The following is a 24,979-nucleotide window of genomic DNA, read 5'->3' on the forward strand; positions in this document are numbered from 1 at the left end:
GAATGCGAAAATCCCGCTACTGTTTTGTTGACTTTCGTTTCATTTCCCAGCTCGTCCTGCCTCTTGTTTATTTCGCTTTGCTGTTTACTTCCGCAACTTTATTATAGCTTTTGGCTGAGTTGCAACTGTTTGGCTGTTTGCTTTATGCTTATGAGGGTAAGGCCAACGCGTCGTATTAGCAACGTGGCCAGGATATCTGAAGGGGATTCTGGGATGGGGTTCCGAACGGAAGCAGGGATTTCTTTGAGGCATAGAATTTTTGTGGATTATGAATAAAGGAGGTTGGTGGGTGAGAACCGAGGCAGTTGCTCACACTGTTGACCAAGATTATTGGCTACTTTAAGTGGCCTTTGAGGAAGAGGACTTGATATGATATAAGCATTCCAATTATGAAACTTTATCTTTTAGGATAAATTAGCAGTTGCGACATTCGTTGGTTTTCAGTTGCGAAGAATGGGTAAAAATATGTTATAAACATTAGCCGAAAGTAATAACAAACTAATTAATAATCCTAAAATTGAATTAATTAAAAGAAAAGTCTAAAAAATAATATGTTTTGGTTTTATTTTCATTAAGAAGAGAAATGAACAGATGCAAAATTATACTAAATTTCTAAAATAAATATATATTTTTTAACTTTTAACCTAATCAACTTTAAACTTAAATAGTACTAAATAAAAAAGACAAGAAAAAACACATCGTAACAAAAATGTTTTTACTTCGCTAAATTCAAAGCAATGATTTACGAAAATTAATGACTTATTGTCCCCCATTTAAGTGCCCTAAAACTAATGACCATCCATTAGAAATTGGCCAATATAAAAAGCATCACGTACAACTCAAATGGATCAAATTCAAGGGGAGTGGCTCAATCATTTGTAGGTGGTCAATCATCAAGAGGAGCGCCCCGCAAATGCCCATCCAAAAATCGTTGCATTTTCCAAAATTCACAAGGTTTGAAGCTATTTCGAGCCACCAGAGTAGTCGGGAAAAATTTTCAAAATGGCTGACATTCTGTCAGGAGTCGAGAGAAGGACCTGGGATGTTTGTGTGCCAGGAGGAAAAACAATGGAATATGGCCTGGCAACATGTTAATAGCATTTCACGCACGACTGAGATTCGCATGCCAACCCACAGGAGGTGGCATTCCTATGTATCAGGATCTCTGATTGGTTCTTTTCGGTCAGGTGGTTCGACGTTCCCCCACTGCGGCTCCAAAACTCAACTGCTACTGTAGCCATCCACCGTCGACCAATGCCGAAGGACGAAGGATTCTCGCAGGATTCTCGGGCCTGCGCAACTTGTGTCGCCGCGGAAAGCTTTTCACCACAGTGGGTGCGAGCGAGATGGGTGCGTTGATTATGCTGCGAAGGAGCATAATCCGCTGGCAGGACATCCATCTGGGCAGAAAAGAAAGGCGAATGCGGGCGCTTTTAGTTTCACTTCGTGCGTTGTCCTGCTGAGGCCAAAAAGCGAGCCTGGAGCTGCGGGTATATAGCTGGGAAAATACAACTAAAAACTCTATAAAATATATCAGATATAGTTGAAAATATCTGAATAATCGTGTGTTAATAGAGAGTGCTTAGAAAATGTGTTGGTTAATGGCTAAAAACTGAGAAAACTGCGATTTTGTGGCTACGCCTCGTAATACCCTTGAAAAGAAAATCTCGCACATTCCAGTGGTTGAAAATTTCCAATGCATATACTACGCTCCTCCCACCCCCTCCCCACCTCTTCACTAGTTTCCCCCATACCCAGCGCATATATATACACATGATACATTCCAGCCCGAGATGGCTGCTTATGTATCCAAGTTCCTGCGCCACCTGTCCTCCGCCGATCTTCGGCTGGAGGTCCACATCGCGTCTGGTTTTGATTTGGACGTCACACAGTCTTCAGACAGAGTTGGATTCGGATCGCCATCGTCGTCGACGTCGTCGGTTTCATAGACAACCTGCCGCCGGTCTCGTGGTCAAACTCTGTCTGAATGTTGTCGTCCCACATTCTAAGTTTTTAATTGGTTTAACCAAAGTTTTTAGTTTTCAGTTTTTGATTTTATTTTAATTTTTACTTTGGCGGGGCGTGTGTTGCTCAGAAAATGTGAGAATTCCAGCAAAGAAATAAACAAATATCTTAAGATTTTAAATTATTCTTTAAGGTGTTTGAAATATTTTATATAACATAAAAATAATTCATACTTTCATATCCTTTCGTTATCCTATTTGCAGCGTATCGCGTAGTGTATAATCAAGCTATCTGTTATCTGTGTACCTTATTTGTGATACCCTAACCAACAACAACTAAATAGTTTAAAACACTAAACCAATTTTGTTGAATAATAAAATATTATTAAACCGCTTAAACCAACAAAGATAAATGTGCTAAAGTTACAACTAGAAGAAGATTATGTAATCGGGCACCACTACGAAATGGATTACGTAACTCTGGTGTGGCATGTAAGTAGGCGGTTTGGCCAAAGGTCAAAAGTACAAATGGTTTTTGGGGGAAGAGTATCAAATGGAATCTTTTTGGAAAGTAGTTGGGGAGAATTTGGTGATTTCTTTTTATAGGATGACGTTATGACGTTTATATTTCTTACTTAAATTTTTAAAAACTAATGAAAGTATCTAATAAATTTTTCATAATATAAATAAAAGTCGATTAAAATTGACTCTTTCCTAAACCAGTTGATATACTGCCACTATATGATCAAGATTAAGTTTTTAATTTATGTTAATTTTTAGTTTTCTTTTATTTTTCCTTTGAGTTTCCTTAAAGCTCCAATTAAAATCCTTTTCCTAGTTTTCCTTTACATTCTCCCTAAACACTTTTTGTACCCCATTGAAAAGGGATTACTCCGACCAAAAGAAGGCTCAGATTTCCCAAACACACTAAATGAAGCATACAAAGGCAATCAAAATAGCCAACAAAGTTAGAAATATTTACAAAATGCTCTCCCGGCTCACTAGTTACCCCATTACCCTCCCAGTAACCTTCATTGCCTTCATCGCTTCCCTAAGAAGACCAAGCAAATTTATGAACATAAGCCGCTTACATGGAATGTGCAAAATGATGAAATTGTACGAGACTTTTGCTTATCAGCAACAGAACACAAATCGTGGGACCCATTAATAACCGGTACAAATCTCTTTTGCAGGCACTGTAAATGAAAATGCACAAACTCGACGTAAATCGAAATTATATGGCGACCAAGTGAAAATCCCCCGCTGAGTGAACGAGCCAACCCGAAAATAGAGTCATCAAATTTGCGCTGGCTTCACGGAAATTAACCGCTGCCGATTCGCCACGCTCATATACACGGCAATCCGCCGTGAAGTAGGCAACAAAATATATTTATGCGCCCAAGTGATAACAGCGGAAAAGGCAACGAAGCACAACAGACGCTGACTTAGGCAGAGGACAGGAGCAGGACTTGGCGATCCATAGACAGGGGCGGAGTTAGGACAGGAGTCAGAGGAAAACAAGGGAAACGACCACAGCATCACCATGAAGGGTCTGACGGCGTTTAAGGAGAAGGCGACGGGCGTGTTTGGCGGGTGAGTCGAATATGATATGATACATAACACATAACAGGGTTCAGGAAAGCGAAAATTTTTTTATTGCAGCAGGGTACTGTGTTCAAAGTAAGGTGATCTTCAAATTTGAATTTCAAATTTTCATTATCGTTTTGTTTTGTTATATTGTACACTCTTCCCTAAATTTCAGTTTCAATGGAAAAATTTAGTTTGTGGGATTTTATGTATCGAAAAATATGGATCAAGGCTTTGGATTTTGGCCAAAAAAAAAACAATAATGCCTAGCCACCATATTCACCTTGATTTTTGTTCCCAAACTGAAGATAATCGAAAAATTTGAAAAATTTGAAATTTTAAAAAATTCCCTTTCTTTTTAACCCCCCCCCTAAAAATTTTAAAAAATTTAAAAAAAAAAAAAAAAAGAAAATTTAAAAAAATTAAAAATAAAAAATGGTCAGTGTACTTGTTTATATACTTTGGCTCAAAAAGTTTTTATTTTTTATATGTTTGTTGACAAGTGTAGACCAATGACGGGTAGCAATATGCCCAGAGTGAAATATGATTGCAATCAAATGGACTTTTGAAAGAACAAAAAAAGAGAGAGTTTAATTTAACGCAAGGATGGTCGGTGTTCGTGGTTGGCTGAACTTGACCATGCCATAAATGTGTACCGATATTGATACGCACTCCCGACTAGCCGGCGTCGCGAAACTTCGGCACGTGTCGTGCCCGGGAAAGTTGTAAAATTATTGGCATGCTTAACAAGTCATTAAAGGGGGAGCCAGGACTGGCAGGACTTTTAGGACTTTCCAGTGGTGACAATGAACGCACTGGCATGCCGACGAAGCTCACCGGTGCGCCAGGAATTCCAGGCACGTTGGCAGCACGTGTCCGGGAACTTCAGCTCCGGCACCTTCGATTCCGGCCAAAACACAATAAAGTCATACTCTGGGGCATATTGGGCAAACACTCAATGAATGTGTGTGTGGTCCTGGTATGCAATTTTATGGCCACACCTCGCCTGATTTCTCAAGGACCTTGGGCGCTAAATTAGAAATTGGAACAATAGGTGGCACATCGCTTTCATTAAGGAATGTGTTGCATACCGACGAAGGGCTGCTGCTGCAGCATTGAAGCCAAATGAAATTGATTTTTACGAGCCGTTTCCGTTTCCGTTGCCAACAGGACCTGCCGCTGAAGTTCTCGAGTGGCTCTTGGCGCGAAGAAATTGAAATGCCTCATCGGGGGAGTGCTCAAGGAGTTCCTTTATCCTTGCCAGTGAAAATGAAATTAGAATTGCCATTGAAGACGCGGTCGTGTCGCTGACAACTTCACATTTTCCCACCCTCTAAATGCCGCAGCATCTCAGTTGTCAAGGCAAACAAACTAATACACACCATATAAATTTATATATATATCTGTGGATGCCCCATTTACATTTCTAATGGTCGCGTTTTTGTGGCCACGTTAAAGTCAAAAGAGAATTCTACAAAAGACTTCAGCTTGTGGCGCCAGTTATCCTTAATCTAGGCGGCGCCAAAAAGTCTGCAACATTTTTACTGACAATCAAAAAAGAACTTTAGCGCCAAGGATAGTTTGGCAAGACGTCAAAAAAAAAGATCCAGTCAAGGATGCAAAGTGATATCTGGAAAACAGGCGAAGGAATGTCCTTATATCAAATGCTTTTTCAAATTTTTTTCTTCATTCTTAACCTAAGAAGAACTTAGATACTTAAAATTGATTAAATATTTTTTATATATGCCATATACTAACCCAAAAAATCTCTATAAATCCTTTGTAAATTTTACAAATATTTATAGACCAAAGAAAAATAACTTAGGTGCCAAGATCTTAAAACATCACGTTGATATGTTAATCAAATCATCTTCTGGCACATAACAAAGCTAATGACGGACATAAAGCAGATCCCGTTTTGTTGTGAAGGGCAATAGGAATTGCCGCATAAAATTGGCGTCAGCCTTAAAGTCGGTCAAGGCAGAAGTTGCTCGAAGGACGAAAGTTGCTCCTTCAGCTGCTTTTTTTTGCGCTTGTTCAGGGGATCCTGCGTGACCAGACGAGGGTAGCTTTGGCGTCAGACAGTTGAGTTATGTGACAGGCGGCGACTTCGACGACGGCAAAGTTATATCCACTGTAGTGGCTTGTTTTTGGCTGGTGGCTGCTTATTAGTTTGTATTCCGTACTTATGGGGACTTTGTCTGGATATTTATGAAGAAAAATTCCTAAGGTCGAGGGGAATGGGCAAGGGTATATCTCAGTTGATGTGTCACTTATCCCGGGTTAATGGCTTGGTCTGGGGTGGGTGGTTGGGCTCACTCCCCATCTATCAGCCCAGATATCAGCTAACACACAACCATCAATCAGTCGCTGACAAGGTCTTTTAACTGTGTTTAAACTGGGAAATCAAATCGGGAAATGCGACTTCGATTTCTTACCTGGTCCAATCAACTTTAAATACCCAAAGCCATGCTATCAGCACTTAATAAAATTGAATTTTATTCCACACCGAGGACGGAATTCCTCCCCTTCGTAACCGCAATTCCTTTGGGACCCTTGGGAAAAACAACAACCACCTTCCACATACTTGGACGGACTTGGAGCGGGTGGCAGATGTTGCTGCTAACAAGCCGAAAATATTTGTGTTTTCACGCCCTCTCGTTGACCTGTTGATTTTACTTGCTATCCGCTCTAATTGGCATGAATTATGCCCCCAGGAGAAAATGTCTGCGATATATCCCGGGGTTCATGATTGTGTATTCGAATTAGACTTAAATAAGTCTCTGCATTAATATCATCATAAGGTTGTACTCACTTTTTACTCCTCACTTATATCTTTTCCAGTCTCAAGCCCAACATGGAGAAGTTCGAGATATCGCAGGGTTATCATGGCGGTCATGGTGGCTACGAGGAGATGGAAGGGGGCGAGCGTGAGGGCCGCGGACCGGGTGGCGGCCACGCTTACGACGACGATGACGATCGGCCCGATTCGCCCGCCTCCTTCGAGGAGATTGAGCGTCCGCCGCTCCGAAAGATCGACAAGTACTGCAAGGCAGAGTGTCCTTGCATGCCGGCCCGCTACACTATCGCCACGATGGCCTGCGTGGGATTCATGATTGCCTTCGGAATGAGGTGCAATATGTCAGCGGCCAAGCTCAAGGGAGAGCACAACGGGGTATGTAGCTTAGAGATGGATTAATATACACCTCTCTATATACATCACTCTCCAAAATGTCCTCTCCAAAATGTCATTTAAAAAGTTTCCCTGCTGAATGCGTACATATTAACTTTATGAAATGTTCAGCCTTAAATGAGCAAAAGTAAATGCTAGGGAGAGGGACCCTTTAAATTCGCTTCGTTTGCCGAGAAGCTGTTGTCAATTAGGGAGTGTGTGTATGTGGGGGCGGATATCACTCAAAAGTCATACACAAAAGACCACGCCCCCACATAGACACATAGAAACCCATTTGAAACTCTGAATCCGGCTTGACGCTCGTTAATAAACGCCTGCGGCGATTTTTAATGATTGTTGAGCTGCGCCACTCACCCCGTAAATGTATTTCCGGATTTCAGACTGTATTCATGAACTGGACCGTCGCCGTGGAAAGCCATGTGGACTCGTCCTTCTTCTGGGGCTATCTGGTGACGCAGATTCCCGGCGGCTTCATCGCCTCCAAGTTCCCGGCCAACAAGATATTCGGCCTGTCCATCGTCAGCTCCGCCACATTGCATCTCTTCGTGCCGTTCGCCATGACTTTGATGCACGGTCATGTGGTTATTTGCGTGCGCGTCCTGCAAGGACTCTTCGAGGTACGTAACCCAACCAACCAACTTACCAAATTCGATTTTGCCACAGATCAAAGCCGGGGATTACGGCTGCGTGATGTTGCGAAAATGGGGAGGGTTAGATTTTGCTTTATGATAAAGCAAATATGTGAAATGGAAACATGTCCTAAGCCCTCAAAGGGATGGGGGTCCTAGCAGGGCAAGAAAAAATAACAAAAGCATTTATTTTAATGCGATTTCTTTGTGTAAGAGACTGGGGAGTATGTCATTTTTCTTTAGCGTAGAAGGGAAGAAGGAAAAATACTTTTTGAGAAAGAGGTTTACTAGCTTGATTTTGGCAGCAGCTAAATTTCCGCATTAAATTATACATTTTTCTGTAATAAAATGATAACTTTATATATTAGGGCGTTACGTATCCGGCTTGTCATGGCATTTGGCGCTTCTGGGCACCACCGATGGAACGTTCCAGACTGGCGACGTTGGCCTTTTCTGGTTCCTACGCCGGAGTGGTGGTGGGGCTACCGCTATCCGGACTCTTAGCCGATGCCGTGGGCTATCAGGCGCCATTCTACGCTTACGGGGTATTCGGAATAATTTGGTATATGTTCTGGATATGGTTGTGCTTCGAGAATCCAAGGAAGCACCCGGCCATCAGTATACCCGAGCTGAAGTATATCGAGAAATCGCTTGGGGAATCGGCTCATCCCACAATGCCATCGCTAAAGACGACTCCTTGGCGGGAGATGATGCGTTCGATGCCGGTTTACGCCATCATTGTGGCCAACTTCTGCCGCTCCTGGAACTTCTACCTCCTAGTGCTGTTCCAATCCTCGTTCCTCAAGCACAAGTTCGGTTTTAAGGTGGAGGAGGCGGGTTTCGTGGGATCCCTGCCCCATTTGATAATGACAACGATAGTTCCATTCGGCGGCATGTTGGCGGATCACCTGCGAAAAAATGGAATCCTGTCCACCACCAATGTGAGGAAGCTCTTCAACTGCGGCGGTTTCGGAATGGAGGGCTTGTTCTTCCTGTTCGTGGCACATTCCTCAACGGCGGTAGGTCCTTAAAAGTTTTCAAGATTTTCTGATTTTAGAGGGATTTTCCTTTTAGACGGGAGCCATGTTTGCCCTGACCTGCGGCGTGGCCTTTAGTGGGTTTGCCATATCTGGTTATAACGTCAATCATCTGGACATTGCTCCTCGTTATGCTAGTATCTTGATGGGTCTCTCCAACGGCATTGGCACTCTGGCTGGCATCATTGTACCCTACGCCCTAGATGGACTTATCCAAGCTAATGTAAGTTCAAGTCTAAAATTAATCTTCTTATTATGAATTTATTTTGTATTTTCTTTTCAGCCTACTGGCTGCTGGACCACGGTGTTCACCCTGGCCGCCTGTGTTCATTTGGTTGGCTGCACTTTCTACGGTATTTTCGCCTCCGGAGAGCTGCAGCCTTGGGCGGAACCCCCACCCGAGGAGCAGAAGGTGTGGGCACCACCACCAGGCGCCATTACGGATCCTAGCCAAGCGGGCATGATGGGCGACTATATGAAGGAAACCTCATTTGTAAGTGTTAAACTTATTAGTTCTTTATGTATTGTTTAGAAATATGCTCCGTAGATATTCTTTCTATCTAAAATTAAACCAATTTCTGAAATTTATACACTTATTAAATATAATTAGGGTGCCCCCGAGTACAATGAACAGAGCCAAATGCAGCAGTCGAATGCCATTAGCTACGGCGCCACAGGTCACGTGGCCAACAATCCGTTTGCCATGGCCGGTGGTGCACCACCCATTGCCGAGGAGGATGCCCCACCGTCTTACGGGGAAGTTTCGAATGCAGGACAATATGGATACACGCAAGGACAAATGCCGTCCTACGATCCACAGGGATACCAGCAGCAGTAATGGGTTCACTATGGGTCACTGATATATATCATAGCTTTTAGTTGTAGTCGAAAATCGTTTGTCGTTTATTGTTTGTTCTTGGTGTGCCGTTAAAGTTTCCCCCCCATTCTCTCCCTATTTGTTGAGTTCCATCGATGAAGGGATCCTAAGGCCTTTCGGAGAATATATACGAGTATATAACTAAAGAGTAACGAATTTGTCAGCGATTAAGGGGATTCCACATGCCACACTAACACAATGAAACTATGTACCTAACAGAGAAACTACATATGCATACACAGCAATACCGATAGCCATTACCATTACCGTTAGCCCACATAGACCCGAACTGGCCTAATCTATAGACCGATCTATATAGCATACATATAGTATATATATTAAGGCCTCGCTTACGCGGATTTCTATTTACAAGCTCCGAAATCAAAACTGCAACACAAGATAGGGAAAGAACTGGAAATATATATTCAAAACTTGTGTATATCATAAACCACATAATCCACACGAAGCCTATACTAACTATATCTAAATCGGTATAATCGTATAAATAGCTAAAAATTGTTGTTGAACTGCAAACTGCAAGTTTTATTACCGTTGATGATATTATCTTCCGTGTAAAGAGAACATTTTAATCAAACCCAAGCAATTGTTGATGTTCGGCACGAATGATAACCATAAAAATGACTAGCTAATTAATAAATCCTAGTAATATCCCGTTAACTCTGTATTGTTTTTGATTGATTTGTTTAGTTTAATAATTACTAATGCACCGTATGCTTTTGTGTTGAAAGAACATGAGCAAGGCATGATATAGGTACTAAAACATAACTCTTAAGTAGATAGCCGTAGGCGCATATAACCTCAGACTTGGTCTTCATATGCTCACCACACTAATTAATAATAAGCAAAAGGAACACTTTAAATTAATATCTATAAACGTTTTCTTAAGTATCTTTCTCATGACTTGAAAGTAAAAATATCTTAATTTTACACTTTTTGTTTTTCTTTAAGTTTTTCAGCTTAACCTTAAGCTAAAAGAAACCTTCTTTCTGAACTATCTCTTGACTTTTGTTAAATTGTGTTCCTTTTGTAAGGTAAATAAGAACTAAATTATAAAGTTTACTATATATTAACAATGTTAAATCTCTCTAAAGTAATAAATTTAAACTGTTTCGAAATACCTAGTAGATTGTAAATATATTCTTAATAAGTCATTTTGGTTTAAGTTTATGCACCAAGTTTAGTTTATGAGCACAAGTTTAACTTACAAAATGCACTGTTAGCCTTTTTTTCGATTCAGTTTTAAGCACCAACTTATTTTAGTATTTCTTTTGATTTATTTAAATTAAAGTTAAATAATTGAAGTACTTAAATTACTGCCACTCAAAGCATATTTAGACGCTCTTACTTTCGCACTGTTCAATTGAAGATACAAATTTACACGAAATTTATCCATAATCGTCTGTATATTACCCAAACGTATTAAGCTAGCCACCAGTATTATAACTAACTATATAAAGGTAATTTAAATTATTCACATTTAAATCACTATGTATTAAAAACGTGAACATTTTCTAACTAAAAGAGTCAATTCTAATACCGTAATTTGTACAGCGCAGCGATTAAATACTCAAGCAAATACTCGTATAGCAACTTTAAACTAGCTAATATATAATATAATATATTAAAATTTTAAATGTTTTTGGACAAAAGTTCCAATCGAAGACAACAAATACTGCTTGTGTGAGCGACAATACCTAGTGACGTAAGGACTAGTCATAATTCATTATGATCATTTTTTCAAATTTATTTCAATTCTAAATGTTGGCCACTGGGGCGTATGTGTAATATTAGGATAGTTCAAATACCATTCTGTACATAAAACCATTTCCTCAATTGAGTATGGATCTTTTAATCGTTAGTCTATGACAATAGGCTCTCATTTTTCCGATTTGATTTCCCTTTTTTGGTTTTTGAGAGATACTCAAGCTCTCGGGGCTGTGTGGACAATAATAACATAAATATGTTAACCAGAAAGCCACGGCTAAACTTTTGCTTGCTAAGATATGAATATAATGAAAATCACATAACAGTTTGTAAATAAAATATATCTCGTAGTTGAATGCCATCATTAAATGCTTTTGTGAGTAAGTTAAGTGTACATAAAGCCAAATTAAGCCGAAGCATAACACAAAAACCTAAACCTAAACGAGCGCAACTTGAATAATGTTAAACCATCAGTTTTTGCTATTGCCAGTCAGAGACGAACAGGTTACATCTAGGGTATTTTAACAACTAGCCAAACGTTAATGTTGTGCGCGGAAATCAACTTGAAAACGCTAAGAAACCACACACTTTCATACAGAAATATAGGCGCACAAATACGAAACAAATATATGCTATATCTCGTATACTAAATCGTATATATATTCAAATCACAAAATATTTGACAAGGGGCTGCGGAATCTGCCTCTACAAAATCTTTTAAGTATTCAAAAAAGATGTAGTAATGATATTACCGCTATACTTAAACCGTGTATATAATTAGAAACAAAATATTCTTTGTGTTTACTGAGAGTTCTGTATACAAAATATTGAATTATGAATCAAAATTAAGAATATTAAACACAATCGAAGATCCCTTTTCTGGCAACACCCGCCCATGTTGTATGATTTGTATGGTAGTTAAACCAAATTAAAATAAATACTTATATATTTCAGTGTATGCTCATTAACACAGAATCAAATAACTAATCCTAAACATAAACGAGTAAAAAAGATTCAAGACCTCCCGGAAAGACCTCCACTCATTTGAAATACAACTTACCAACCTTCCCCAATGAACACAAATTTGATTAAAGATACAATCCCCCTGCACTAGATCTGGCTATAAGAATAACGTATTTGAAGGTCACGAAACATAACAAAATTATACCTAATGAAATGTATTTGGAATTCAATAAAACGAACATGTTAAAAATTACGCCAAACAAATTGAGTTTTTATTCTTCACACAACCTTCAGCATAAACTTAACTATTCATTTGTACAAGTCCCAACGAAAAATGGCTGCCTTTAGAACTAATAACAAAAATATGAAATAAATAGGTATCAATTAGGAAACAAGCTAAAATCACATGAGTGCTACGGTGTAAAGATGCATATTCCAACTATTCAAATACAAATAAATGTAAATTCATTTCTCCGACTTTGCCAAGTTGATGAGCCTTATCGCCGTACTCCCTGGTACTCTCCATTGGATCGCCCTTTTCCCGGAAATCCTCGAGCAAAGGGCGCCTTGGCGTTGGTCGTCACATAATAGTTACCTCGAGCTCTGCAATACATTAATTTGGTTAAAAAATAAAATATATAACTTAAATTAGTTCTTACTTATGGGAACAGTGTTCGCCCATCAGCACATATTCCGAGTCCTTGGGCTCACACCATCCTATAAGGTAAGAGAACAGGTTGGGGCAGGGACCCGCATAGAATCCCCTGGTCGTGGTTATGGATTCAATAAAGTAGGGCGTAACCTTCGTGTGATCACAGGCCAAGGTTTCTGGGGGTTTAGGGATGAGTTAAACAAATTCTTATCAAGGGTATACAAACTAATTAAATTCTACTCACGGAATAGGGTGGCTGATCCCACACAAGCCGGCTGCCTGGTGCCTCCGTTCACATAGAAATCCGCATGGCCACTGGAGTGCCACTGCCCCAGGATGCCAGCGCCGGTGTGCACGACATCTACAAAGTGGGCATCAGTGGTATCCAAATCCCTGGAGTTATTCGCCCCAGCATAAAAGAATATCGTTGGATCCAGAGCAGTGATCCTGCCCAGCTTTCCCTCCTCCGGCTTAAGATAGTTGGCCACCAGACCGGCGATATGGGCCCCCACACTGTATCCAATGAAGTGCAGATCATCCGGCTGAACTCCACGCGGATGTCGGGCGAGGTATTTAACCAGCTGGGAGATGCACAGACTGCCAAAGCGAGGAGCCCAGTCCATTTGACTCAGACAGGGTTCCTTGACGGCATCGGCATAGTCCACGATGATGATATTATACTCGCCTACACTGAAGTAGGCCTCTCGGAGATCGGGACTGGGGCTCAGGTTTCGGCCGCCCCCAAAGCCATGGATTATGATCTTAGTGGGATGGCGGGGATTGAAGTGCGTGTAGTATAGGGCATTGGCGTCCAGGACATCTATGAATTCCGGCTGCTCCTGGGTGCGCCTCGTATAGAGATAGAACTGGATCTTGGGGTGAGGACAACGGTACGGTTTCTGCAGGCAAGAATCTGTCACATAGACCTGGGTTTGATTTTGTCCAGCTGCCACCGCAGCTGCCACAACTCCCGCATTTTGGCCAGCTGTGGAGGATGTAAGATGCGAGTTTCAAGATTTTAGTTGACAAACAAGTTTCGCTCAACGATATTACATTTAATTACATAAGCCGCTGGCAGCGACATTGAATGCTTGCAATTTGGCACGCCGCAAATGTCATGCGATTGCTGTTGCAGTTGCAGTTGCTCTTGGAGTTGCAGCAGCAACATTGGGTTGCAGAAAGTAAAAGTCAGCCCAAAACGGAAGTGACGCTATATTGTGGCGCGCCGCTCTTTGTTTGCCATTTGCACCGAATGGGTTTATTTTTGACACAACGTGCTGCTCATGATATAACTGGAGCTGGCAACTGGATGCGGAATGAATATGCGTAATTTATTCATCTGATTCATGGTGGAAGGAAAACCCATTTGAGATCGGCTTATCTGACACTTGGGCTCGTTGCTTGCGAACAGATATGCGCCAATTTCGCCTTTTCGCAATTGTGAAAAGTTGGGTTAGATGGTTATGCTACTTGGGCACTGAGTTAAACTATTGTGTGGCCTACGAATTTTGCGATTCATTTATTTCCTCTTAGTATTACTTTATATCTGACAACCCATTTAAATAAGTTCCACTACATTTATTAGAATTTTAGGACTCAAAATTTAGTCTTAACATATAATTTGTGTTATAAAGGTAGCAATTATCAGCAAATGATTACCGGACAGTACAAATTTGCTAGACTTACAATTCACATAAAAGTAAGTAAAGTATAGGCCAGAAGTTTGGGCACATTTTAGTTTCTATTTAGAAAATGCACCAAAGTTCAAACCAACCTACCAATCAAAAATCATTAATAAACTGGATTCTGTAGTGTTTGCATTTAACGAGAGTTCGTTAAAAGCTTCTGTGTCGAACTAGTTCCAACTATTTTTTCTGCCAGCAATGTTGAGCTCACCGCATGCGTAAGAAGCCAGCGTAATGTGGCTTGAATCTAAATGGCCAAATTAAAAATCTAATCCAAACACGAGAATAGGCCTTCGAATGGCTCAGTTGGTGGCCCAAAAGGTTAGCTAGTAAGTTAGTGCCCCACTTGTGGTTGAAGTACTCATATGTGGATGATAACCAAAAGTCATGCAACCGGTCTGGGAAACTATTGCAGATGCAGACTCTTGCCGGTTGGGTGGCCACTGGAAATACCCGAAGATATTGGCTGCCTTATAGGGCATACATACCCCAGCGACACAGTGAACACGGCTTATTACACTCCGATTTCGATGACAAGTGCTCGTTGGACCAGCAGCTGGTTAAATTAATAATGCAATAGGCGTATTCTTACATCAGAGACCGCAGCATAATGCTACTGAACCACCCACAGATATCCATGATACAGGCAGCAAAATAAACAAAATTTTTGTTTGTTTATGAGCTACCAGGTATATAGTCCTCTTTTCTTTCTCTGTAGACATATCGAACCCACCCGCACTCTCCACTCTTCAATTAGCAATGGGCTGTGGTCGCGGTCATGCCTCAATTGTCTTCACTTTTTCTGTTTTCATTTGTTTTTCACAATCGCTTATCTCTGACTTCGTGAGCTGTTTTTCCCATCTTATGTAAGCCCTCCTCCACCTCTCCTTTTCATTTTCATTTCCATTCGGGCATTACGCATGCCAATTAAATGACTTTTTTTTTGGGTTTGTTTATTTATATTTTATTTTTGGCGGGAAATTTTCATGGGGAAATTTTTGGCTTCGGGGTTGACCGGAAAACTCTGTCCAACTAACACAAATCAGGCCCAAAACGGAAGCAGTCGAATGCGGAAGGAGAAAATTTAAGTTGGACGTGAAACACGAACTACTCATCGCCTGCTAAGTGAAAGATGTTTTTGGGTTGGCTTGCTTTTGACTTTGCTTTCTGGTTTATTTTCGGATTTTTGTTTTTTGATTTGCCGTGAGTCATGGACATTGTTTGGCTGGCTTTTACGTTGGTTATTATTGGCCAATTGACTTCGAATCGACAACGATATCGAGATTTGTGTGTCATAACCTCAAGGCTTTGAAGTGGTGGTTTGGCTGGTGCCAAATGCATTGCATGTCTTAGCTTTCTATTAAGCAACCATGTTAACAAAATTCTTGAAAAATGACTTTATTGCTGCCTTAAATGTGTAATTATCTGCTTCTAAAATTCAACAAAAGTGACACACTTTAAGGCTATAATTGCTTAGGTTTCCTTGGGTTCATTTACCTATAATCTGACCTAATGACAACCCTCTCTAAAAACTGTAATTCTATATCAACTAACGACCATGGCCCTCTGAATTCATCTCAATTCAAAACTTGACAATGACACGCACCCGGGCAACGCGCATACGCCCCGTGTGACACCCCGGTCAGTGGCAATAAAATATTGCCGGACAATAAATACATTGCAAAAGCTACAAAGAGTGTCAAGGTGCAGGGCCATATAAATGTGAATATATAATTAATTAAGCACCCGAAATTTTAGAGATTCCCGGGCGGGCTTAAACGGTAGCCGGGTCAATTAATTAACTTGACTACGCGAGATTACAAAAGTCACACCATGACAGGCATTATTTTTGTGTGGGATGAGCCCTTAACAAGACATTTGGTACTCGAAGAGAGGCTTTTTAAGATATTTATATAGTTGTTGACCAAGATATGAGGCAAGGTCGCAATGGGGAGAAGAAAATGATGGTAAATATTGTGCAACTAGTTAAAAACGAAATTTAAGCCGACGCCAATTTGAAGTGTCAACAGAAACAGAAACGCCGACCACAATGACAGGGCCAAAAGAAAGGTACCGAAGAAAAACAAAAACAAAATAGGTGCCAACCAGGGCGAAAGTAAAAGTTTAACTTAAATTTATCTCGTTGGGTTTCTTTTAGCACTAAACATACGAACCGGCGAATTCCAGGCGGGAGAGTGTAAAACTCACGCAGAGCAGCTGCAGCCAAAAGTCTGCACTTATTGGTTTCCTCACACACTTTGGCCACATGTTTTTCCTTTTCGGTTTTTTTTCTTGTTTTGCCAATTCACACTACTTTTGATTTTAATTGCAATTGCAAGTGCGATTATATAACTGGGCTATATCAAGAGGGATCTCTGAACTCTTCTGGGCTTTGGGTCAAGGCCTGCTCGCTGACCGGCGACGACGGTCTTAAAGTGCAAAACTCTTTCTTAAGCACCAGCTCGAGAGCTGGTCATTGGACTCGATTTCAATGCACAACAAGACGGCAAAGACGAAGCTGGCGAGGCATAATTCCGGCTGCCTCTACACAGAAATTGATTCAGTTTTGTGTTTTACCACACTTTTTTTATTTTGCGGGCACGCGCAATCTCTTGAGCAGATTGGATATCACGCTTGCCTTATTCCGACACGCAGTTACCGTACACGTGCGATTTGATTGCGCTCTGGTGAGCCACTGACTGCCGAGTTCGTGTCCAAAGTCTTTCGTTTTTGGTGGCTCCGCGGAAAGTTCGTACCGGCGCGTCAAAGCTCGCTCTGCTCTGAAAGCTTTCGGGTTTGTTTTGGTATTTTTTCGCTTAGAAATGTTTTTTGGGGTGTCGAATAAAAAACTTAGGAACAACCTTTACACTACTAAAAATACTGAAATATATTTTTCGTAGATAGCTTTGGAAACAAAACAAATCAATTTTAATTTCAATCAATTCTGGATGTGCCAAAATGGACAAAACAAAAAATTATGAGCACTTAAAGCCCTGGATGAACTCAACAGGCAGGTTCCACAACATATACCTTATCCTGGCGCAGTGATTTTCGATGTAGCACTTGGAATCGAGACATATGTAAACGACAAGTTCATAATTGTCGCCACTCTGGTATATAGCTTTGGAAGGATAATCAAGCGAGCATGGATCCAACTTTGCCTTCTTCATTACACACCATTTTCCGGTGTTGAGGCCGGCGTTCTGTTTTTCAATGATGTAAAAGACTTTGCAAAGTGGCTCTTCCACAATCATTGGGATAACAAAGGTGCAACGGACCAATTGAAAGTGCTTGATAAATGGATTAGCGCTGTAGGTTGGGCTCATAGGTCTGGCTGCCTTGAGAATCCAATCACTGGTGTCGCTATCCGCGGCCACGATTAACAATGAGCAGTCGAAAACAACTGCCGGCGTACATTCACTAAAATTCAACGTTTCTGCATCCTCAGCTTCGTGGAACGCCTCGGCCAAGAACATTAGAATGCAGGTGAAGTCGCAGCTATCAGGGCATTCCTCGTTCACGATGACCACACCGAAGCGGCGATCCTCTGGCATCACCTTGGTGTACGGAGGTCTATCGGAGCCACCTTCATCGCAGCACTCAATTTTGCATTCATCCTTATACCCGTTAGCCAAACTCCGAGAAACAGGACAACAGGAAGTAGCACTTGGATCGGAACTTCCTTCTGAAGAGCAGCTTCCAGCAAGCCCGAAGATCTTCGACTGCAGGTCTTGAGGCATCTTCATATTTCCGTCGTTCATCTTTAAGAAGCCGTTTTTCGACTCATCCGGGCACCGCACGTGACAAAATAGATTTTCATTGTCAAATACCAAAAGCTCTGCACTACACTCTCTGAACACTTTACACAGGCGGTATTCGTCACCGAGAACCTTATTGCAAAACACAATTTTCTGACGTACACTTGGAATTTTCGCGTGCTTTTCTAACTCGATTTTAAGATCAATAATTTTGTGGTTCTCTTTGACCTCCATCGTTGGCTGGGAATTCTTTAAGCCTTTTATAAAAAGTTTTACAAACATCGTTCACAAGTTACAAAAAAATATTTAATTTTAGGAATTCAAGTTTGTATACGAGACGAGATCGAGGCTTATACTGTTTCGCCAGCCGGGCATACACTTGATGTTTCAAATTAGCCTACTTTGTTCAAAATTTTACGATATTTCGTTGCTTTATTGAAATATTGAAGTATTTGGCTATGTGCTCTACTGAATTAAAAAGAAAAATAGTTTAAACAGCAAAAATATTTCTAAAATATCATAAATATATATAAATAGTTCTTTACAATTTCAATAACAATCATACATTTTGGTGTGGCCTTAGCTTAAGGCTAGTTCCGTCAACCTACGAAGTTCCGACACATCGAACTCAACTTCGATAGGAGGTCCCTTGGCAAATGGAGAAACCTCGTGGGTGGTGAGGAAGTACGAACCCGAGGCACTGTAAGTACAAATTTCGGATATATTTAAAAAAAGTATATAAGTCAATGTATAACATACTTTTTAGAGACAAAGTAACCCATCTGGGTGTTGGGCATATTGGAGTAATTGCTGCAACGCTGCGAGAAGAAGTCGAACCATCCTCCGCATTGCTGAGCCCAGAAACCCCTTCCCGAGACTATAGACTCTCCATAGTAGATGGCTGCCCTATAATGATTGCAATTGTAAAATCTCCAGTTGCTTATATAACTGCATCCTCGCTGGTTAAGCTGATCGAGATTGGGATAGAAATCAGCGTGACCCATTGGCGGTAGCATTGAAAAGAAAAATGGATCAGTATGTATAATGTCTACAAAATCCGCATCACTGGCATCCAGTTTTTGCTGAAGCGAAGGCTGCATCATAAAGCCGGGACCTGCTGGATCTAATCCTGTAATCCTGGCTAGAGGTTGACTGACATAATTTGCTACCATTCCAGCCACTTGTGCACCCAAACTGAATCCTATCAGGTGTATATCCTCACGTCTGCTGACGCCAGCTGAGATTAGATTATTTATCATTTGGGCTAGGCACTCCGAGACAATTGGAGCATTATTCACTGCCCAAGGGTAATAGCAAGGCCACCGCACTAAAGTTTCGTAATCCACCGATATCACATTTACAGGCTGAGTTTGGAGGAGCACATCTCGAACTTCAAGGTTGGGTGTCAAATTCCTGTTTCCTATGAATCCATGAATGAGTACCTTCAGTGGCAAACGAGGCTCAAATAGTTCCTTTTGCGGGTTCAAGGGATCGATTTGTACGGGATTGTCGCGTGTATGACTGGGATATAATATTAATAAACTCCGTGCTTGATTCATAATGTTAATCCTTTGACTCACTTGGTATAAAGCCAGAAGGAAACGCGCGAGTTGGGACACTTTTGTTCGCCGAAAACACAAAACTCTGGCAGCCAGCCTCTCAGTTGTTTTTCTCCTTTGCAGCAAGCGAAGATTATTAAGAGGAGAATCGCTGTGCCGTATTTGCTCATGACTAAAGACTAGACTGCTCTAAGCTCGGATTCTAACTCCAATTCTATTAAATTTGCACGGCCTAACATTGAAAATAGCATGGAAAATGAGGGCCCATATAAAAAAAAGCAATACTGGCAGGTGATAAAGAGTCAAGGTTGTCATAGGCGTTGGAAGGTGGCTGTGAAACAGTGGGTCAAGGTCGCTGCGGGTAGTGTTTGCCGTTAGATATGAAAATTCTGTAGTAGAGCAGAAAGTAACTTGAATGTGATGATTTATTGAGGAACATGAGCTGTATCTCTAATCTCTTTTAGTTTTTAGAGGGTTTAATATCTGTTTGCCATTAAATCAAAAGATAAAAATCATAAATAAATAAATTTGACCAATTTTTTATTTTAGCTAATTATCTTATCAATTTAATTTTTATTTAATAGTTCTCGAACTAAGCCCCTTCTTAAACAGATTTCTGGTCAAGGGCTGGTCTTCTTCGCGTTCGATCCAGTCCAACTGCTTGTCCAAATCATCCTCCTCCTTTTTCACAACAACATTAAGCGCCTCAAGTTCTATGAATGCCTCCAACAACTGTGGTTCATAGTCATCGTCGATTTCATTTTGCTCATAATTCAGATGGAATTTGGCCAGGGTCTGCCTATTATCGACATCATCTTGTTTTCCTAGAGCAAAAGGTGGCTTACTTCCGGTTTTAAGAAAGTAAGAACCCCTCAGATCCTCTGAAACATGGTAGCCCATTAGCGCTTGAGGTCCTGTTGTGGGGACAGAGTCCAAGAAGATAGACCAACCAGCCAGAACAGAGCCGTCCCCAGAAACCCACGGTGGAATTAATAGACTCGGCATAAAATCGAGGAGCTCTTTCATGATTACAGCTACCAGGATCCTGCATATTCTCCTCCATGCATCCGGGCTGTTGGGCCCCAAAGTTAGGAAAGAAATCCACATGGCCAGTCGTTCGGAGTACTCCACGACCGAAAGCATCCGAATGGATGACGTCCACAAACTCGGCATCTCCGGCGTCCAATCTCCTCGTGTTTGGACCTATGATGAACAGCGGCTTTGCAGGATCTAGGCCCGTAATCCTCTTGAGTTTCTTTTTTACGTAATTGGCCGTCTGACCGGCAACCTGACCACCCAAACTGAATCCAATTAAGTGGATTTGGTCATTTGACACAATTCTTCGATCCACCAGGTTGTTGATCAACTGGGCCATGCATCGACTTACTAGGGGAACATTTTGTACCGCCTGAATGTAGCATGGATATCGAACTAGTGGGCCGTAATCAATGGAAATAACATAGACATCCTCGTGGTCCAGGAGTACGGGGCGTATAAAGGAGTTTGGTGCAAAATCTCGGTATCCTGTGTAGCCATGGATGAGTATCTTGAGGGGGCGTGGCGGCTGGAAGTCCCAGGGATTGAGATCGAGAGGGTTCAGCAGAATCGGGTTTTCTCGGGTTGAGCTGTTGAGTGAAAAATTAAATAAATAAATAAATATTTAAAATGTAATCTCGCTAATAATTTAAAAATTAATTCTTACTTGGAGTACAGCCAGAAGGACACATTTTCATGAGGACATTCCCCTTGAACTACTTTGCAGGCGGGATCGAAAAGACCCACCAAAGGATTGGCACTCGCGGTCCAAAGAAAAGCTATTTAAGAACAAACACAATAATGTAATCTCTTAGTACTTACGAGACTTGTAGATCTACTTACTCAGCAAAGCGAGCCACAACGACGACTCCATGTCACTTACACTCCAACTTCTAAGGCCGTGTGTAAACTGGGTTCCGGCCACCGAGAGTGTTTGCTATTTAAATGTAGCAGGTATCGCAGGCAGCGATCTTTCTATTGGTAAGTGATTAAGCCGGTGGCATACATATGTGGGCACCCACACAGGGGCATGTGGCGGTGTCAAATGGTGGGTCCGATTGGTGTCAAACAAGAACGAAAGTAGTTGAAGTCCGCGTGGTTGGCGGTGCTGTTAAGTTGAGAAGTAAATAGCGGATGAGTGACTAAATAGACCAATTTTAAGGCTATAAGACATTGAAAATTTTAATTATTATCAGCATGAAATCAATAATTTCACAAGTGTTTGGTGTCGCGGCAAATATTTCTTACTCACTGTCAAAGCTTTGAAACATGTTTAGCCATTCCATTTGTTTAATAAGTTTACCGATAACTGGAACAAATATCATTACGTAAAGAAATGTACAAAAACAATCAAGCTTATCACGCTTCAACTATTTCCTAAATCAGTGAAAGCAAAAAATTAATAACCCATAGCGTGTGCACTAAAAGTAATCAATAAAGCCGTTGATTGGCAAATTAGCATGGATAATTGTTTAGCCAATTTATTAATGAATTCAACTCAACTAATTCACAACTTAAGTGTCAATCGTGGCATGCACGTCCGTTTGAATGAAACTACTGGTGCAGAATATGTCATAAAAATTATTTACACCCCATTTTAAGTATTTTTAATAATTTCGCAGATTTTGTAAGTTGTAATTTTCAGTTACATTTATTTGAACCACTGTTAAGTACCATACTCGGTTAATTCTCTGTTAACTGAGTGACGTAGCATTCAGCCTGTGACACAACGTTAACAGAATAGGGGTGGTCTTCAGTCTGTGGTGTATAAAATGTAAGCCAGGCAATATATGAAAACGAAGAATACATTTTAATCCCTATATTTAAAAGTTACTTCATTTAAAGTATATTCAGAGATTAAATAAGGAACATGTTTATGAAGAATTTAAGATAGTTACATAAGTTCCGAAACTAAACTAGTTCCTGAACTAGTTTCAGGAACCCCCCTAATGCTGTGGAGTTTTTGCATCTTCCGCTTGAGGTCGCACTATTAATTATATACTGTGTTTCAGCTGTTTTGAAAATGATAAGTAAAACTGGAATTTCAGCATCGCTGATTAGGATCGCCCGTGTCCGTATCACCTTACATAATGGCCAAGAGACACACTTGGGATCAAATGCGTCAGATCTTTATGCAGGCGATAAATGCCGTGCACCCTGAGAAGATATTTAGTGATTACCAAAAATTTGACTTGAGGCCTACGGAGTTGTCGATAAAACTAAATGGAGAGCGGCAGGACATCACTGGAAAGTCCTGTCACATTGTGGGATTTGGTAAAGCAGTCCTGGGAATGGCCAACAAGGTTCACCAGGACCTGGGAACCCACTCATCCGGAGGAGTGCTGAGTGTCCCGGTAAACACCCTGAAACAGTTCCAACAACCCATTGCTCCTGAATTGGTTGTCTACGAAGGAGCACCCAACAACCTTCCAGATGACAATGCTCTGAAGGCAGCCCAGCAAATTAAGCAGCTCGCCGAGAAGATGACGTCGCAGGACATTCTTTTAGTCTTCATTTCAGGAGGAGGGTCTGCACTTTTGCCCTTGCCCAGGCTACCTTTGACTCTGGATGACAAGCGCAGCATTGCAGATAAGCTAATGAAACGGGGAGCTAGCATCCAGGAGATAAATGCCGTGAGAATAGCCTGTTCAGATATCAAAGGAGGCAAATTGGCCAAATTTGCCGGTCAAGCGGGGACTTCTGGTGACCTTTGTACTAAGCGACATCATCGGAGATCCCCTGGAGCTGATAGCCTGTGGCCCCACTATCCAACCCGTGGCCGGAGCATCTCCGTCTGAAATCCTTAAGAAGCATCAGGTCTGGGAAGAGCTTTCCCCAGAGGTGCAAAAGGTGTTCGAGGTACCGGAAGAACAGAAGAACTCATCCTTGCCCGAGCACAAGGTCTTTGTTGTGGGTAGCAATGTGATAGCCACTTCCACAGCTGCCTTAGAAGCTGAGAAACTAGGCTATATTCCCTGCGTGCTCAGTTGTGCCGTTCAAGGAGATGTTGCTCAAGTAGCTGGCGACTATCAGAGATTGCTTCAGAGTATATATGAAGCAAAAAATCATGGTATACGAGATCAGCAGCTCAGGGAGAAGTATACCTTCGGGGATAGGAGTTTCCCGGACTTTAGGAAGGCCTTAGAAGACCATTTGATCAGCAAAAAGCCGCTGTTTCTGATCTGTGGAGGCGAACCAGTCATAAAAGTTTGTTTAATATTCATAAAAAAAATATAATTCCACCATTAACAACCCTTTGCTTTCAGGTTACGGGCCATGGATTGGGTGGTAGGAGCCAACACTTGGCCCTGCTGATGGCACAAACCCTGCATCGCGACGAGGCCATGAGAGATTGCACCTTCCTAAGCGCCGGAACCGATGGCATCGATGGACCCACCGATGCAGCCGGAGCCATTGGGGACAGCAGGGTAGTAGAATCGTACCTGGGGGATCACACCCTCGACGAATTGGCTGAGACGCTGCGGAATTGCGACAGCTATACTTTCTACAAGAATCTCTCGCAGGGCGAATACCACGTGCTCACTGGACACACGGGTACCAATGTGATGGATCTGCACTTCCTGGTTGTGCCTTAGAGCAACGCCCCCGCCCACAAATATACACAGATATGTGGGGCAGTTCGTTAATGGAGCTGCTCTTGAACCGCAGACGGGCCATAGTCGTTTAAATTTGTTTTTACGATTTTCCTCTTTAATTTTGCTCTATGAAATTTTTACGACTTTTTTCATTTACATTTTTAATATCCATTCAAATTCAAATAATTTTGTGATCTTTATGCTCTGAGATGGTCGACAGTGACAGCATAAAATGACAATTAGCTTTCGTCTCCGGTTTGGAAATTAGCCTGGAATTGTCTTGATTGTGATTATGTGTCAGGCAAAACGAACGACAGATGTGATAAATCAATTTGTACATGCGATCACCACAGAGCATAAATATCCCTGAGTAATATCCATTTAATTTCCATTTCTTTTATACTGCGTCTCATAAAAATGCGCTGCTAATAAATCATCTTAATTGTTCGAAACGCCAAAGGCAAACAGTAGCCAGCGAGCAACTACAACAATAGCTAGCGATAATTGCAATTAAAAATGTAAATTTATTTGCTTCGCTTTATTTTTAGAAACTGAAAAACTAAAACGCGACGCGCGCCCAGTTGCAATTTAGCAATTTTTACTAGCTAACACTTTGACTGCATATTTTTCTAATTGTGATTGTTTTGCCCGCTTCTATCAACGCTTCTTATTGTTTACTTCGTGTGGTATACGAGTATAGTATAATTATTTTGCCGCGC

General features: G+C 41.3%; 6 protein-coding genes across 7 annotated transcripts; 2 read left to right on the forward strand and 4 right to left on the reverse strand.

Moving 5' to 3' along the window:
- Positions 1 to 1,425: 1,425 nt before the first annotated feature.
- LOC108110910 (vesicular glutamate transporter 1) lies at positions 1,426 to 12,228 on the forward strand. 2 transcript variants are annotated; one of them, XM_017220177.2, is made up of 9 exons: positions 1,426 to 1,490; positions 2,229 to 2,456; positions 3,158 to 3,557; positions 6,396 to 6,726; positions 7,125 to 7,361; positions 7,742 to 8,392; positions 8,448 to 8,633; positions 8,694 to 8,903; positions 9,021 to 12,228. In XM_017220177.2, the coding sequence occupies exons 3-9, from the start codon at positions 3,508 to 3,510 to the stop codon at positions 9,246 to 9,248; spliced, it is 1,893 nt and encodes a 630-aa protein (XP_017075666.1). In that variant the 5' UTR covers positions 1,426 to 1,490; positions 2,229 to 2,456; positions 3,158 to 3,507; the 3' UTR covers positions 9,249 to 12,228. The 2 variants fall into 2 exon arrangements, with proteins under 2 accessions (XP_017075666.1, XP_017075667.1); XM_017220178.2 differs by lacking the exon at positions 1,426 to 1,490 and adding an exon at positions 1,905 to 2,100.
- Positions 12,219 to 16,993, reverse strand: LOC108110912 (phospholipase A1 member A). Its single transcript, XM_017220179.2, has 4 exons — positions 16,487 to 16,993; positions 12,872 to 13,612; positions 12,635 to 12,803; positions 12,219 to 12,578 (listed from the first exon to the last, which is right to left on the reverse strand). The coding sequence occupies exons 1-4, from the start codon at positions 16,578 to 16,580 to the stop codon at positions 12,473 to 12,475; spliced, it is 1,110 nt and encodes a 369-aa protein (XP_017075668.1). The 5' UTR covers positions 16,581 to 16,993; the 3' UTR covers positions 12,219 to 12,472.
- A 294-nt stretch (positions 16,994 to 17,287) lies between these two features.
- LOC108110536 lies at positions 17,288 to 18,073 on the reverse strand. Its single transcript, XM_017219618.2, has one exon. It carries the CDS (start codon positions 18,071 to 18,073, stop codon positions 17,288 to 17,290), a length of 786 nt encoding a protein of 261 aa, XP_017075107.2.
- A 576-nt stretch (positions 18,074 to 18,649) lies between these two features.
- Positions 18,650 to 19,799, reverse strand: LOC108110448 (inactive pancreatic lipase-related protein 1). The gene is made up of 3 exons (XM_017219515.2): positions 19,651 to 19,799; positions 18,830 to 19,591; positions 18,650 to 18,770 (listed from the first exon to the last, which is right to left on the reverse strand). The coding sequence occupies exons 1-3, from the start codon at positions 19,797 to 19,799 to the stop codon at positions 18,650 to 18,652; spliced, it is 1,032 nt and encodes a 343-aa protein (XP_017075004.2).
- Positions 19,800 to 20,152: 353 nt separating this feature from the next.
- On the reverse strand, positions 20,153 to 21,561 carry LOC108110538 (pancreatic triacylglycerol lipase). Its single transcript, XM_017219619.2, is given in 4 exon segments — positions 20,153 to 20,553; positions 20,555 to 21,254; positions 21,332 to 21,443; positions 21,508 to 21,561. Coding segments are annotated over 4 exon segments (1,194 nt in total). The 5' UTR covers positions 21,539 to 21,561; the 3' UTR covers positions 20,153 to 20,202.
- Positions 21,562 to 22,681: 1,120 nt separating this feature from the next.
- On the forward strand, positions 22,682 to 24,787 carry LOC108111044 (glycerate kinase). Its single transcript, XM_017220372.2, is given in 3 exon segments — positions 22,682 to 23,357; positions 23,359 to 23,871; positions 23,931 to 24,787. Coding segments are annotated over 3 exon segments (1,446 nt in total). The 5' UTR covers positions 22,682 to 22,754; the 3' UTR covers positions 24,261 to 24,787.
- Positions 24,788 to 24,979: the final 192 nt, after the last annotated feature.

Source organism: Drosophila eugracilis, unplaced genomic scaffold, assembly GCF_018153835.1.
Source record: "Drosophila eugracilis isolate 14026-0451.02 unplaced genomic scaffold, ASM1815383v1 contig_2152, whole genome shotgun sequence".
Lineage (NCBI taxonomy): Eukaryota > Metazoa > Arthropoda > Insecta > Diptera > Drosophilidae > Drosophila > Drosophila eugracilis.

Coding starts and splice junctions, on each gene's coding strand:
- LOC108110536 (XM_017219618.2), bottom strand. CDS start 18,073: ATGAACGACGGAAATATGAAGATGCCTCAAGACCTGCAGTCGAAGATC.
- LOC108110448 (XM_017219515.2), bottom strand. CDS start 19,799: ATGAGCAAATACGGCACAGCGATTCTCCTCTTAATAATCTTCGCTTGC. Junction 19,592..19,650: donor TCCTTCTGGCTTTATACCAA/GTGAGTCAAAGG, acceptor ATTATATCCCAG/TCATACACGCGACAATCCCG. Junction 18,771..18,829: donor GGTTACTTTGTCTCTAAAAA/GTATGTTATACA, acceptor TTGTACTTACAG/TGCCTCGGGTTCGTACTTCC.
- LOC108110910 (XM_017220177.2), top strand. CDS start 3,508: ATGAAGGGTCTGACGGCGTTTAAGGAGAAGGCGACGGGCGTGTTTGGC. Junction 8,393..8,447: donor TGGCACATTCCTCAACGGCG/GTAGGTCCTTAA, acceptor TTTTCCTTTTAG/ACGGGAGCCATGTTTGCCCT. Junction 8,904..9,020: donor ATATGAAGGAAACCTCATTT/GTAAGTGTTAAA, acceptor AAATATAATTAG/GGTGCCCCCGAGTACAATGA.
- LOC108110912 (XM_017220179.2), bottom strand. CDS start 16,580: ATGTGGCCAAAGTGTGTGAGGAAACCAATAAGTGCAGACTTTTGGCTG. Junction 13,613..16,486: donor CTCCCGCCTGGAATTCGCCG/GTTCGTATGTTT, acceptor CATCCTCCACAG/CTGGCCAAAATGCGGGAGTT. Junction 12,804..12,871: donor GGGATCAGCCACCCTATTCC/GTGAGTAGAATT, acceptor CTAAACCCCCAG/AAACCTTGGCCTGTGATCAC.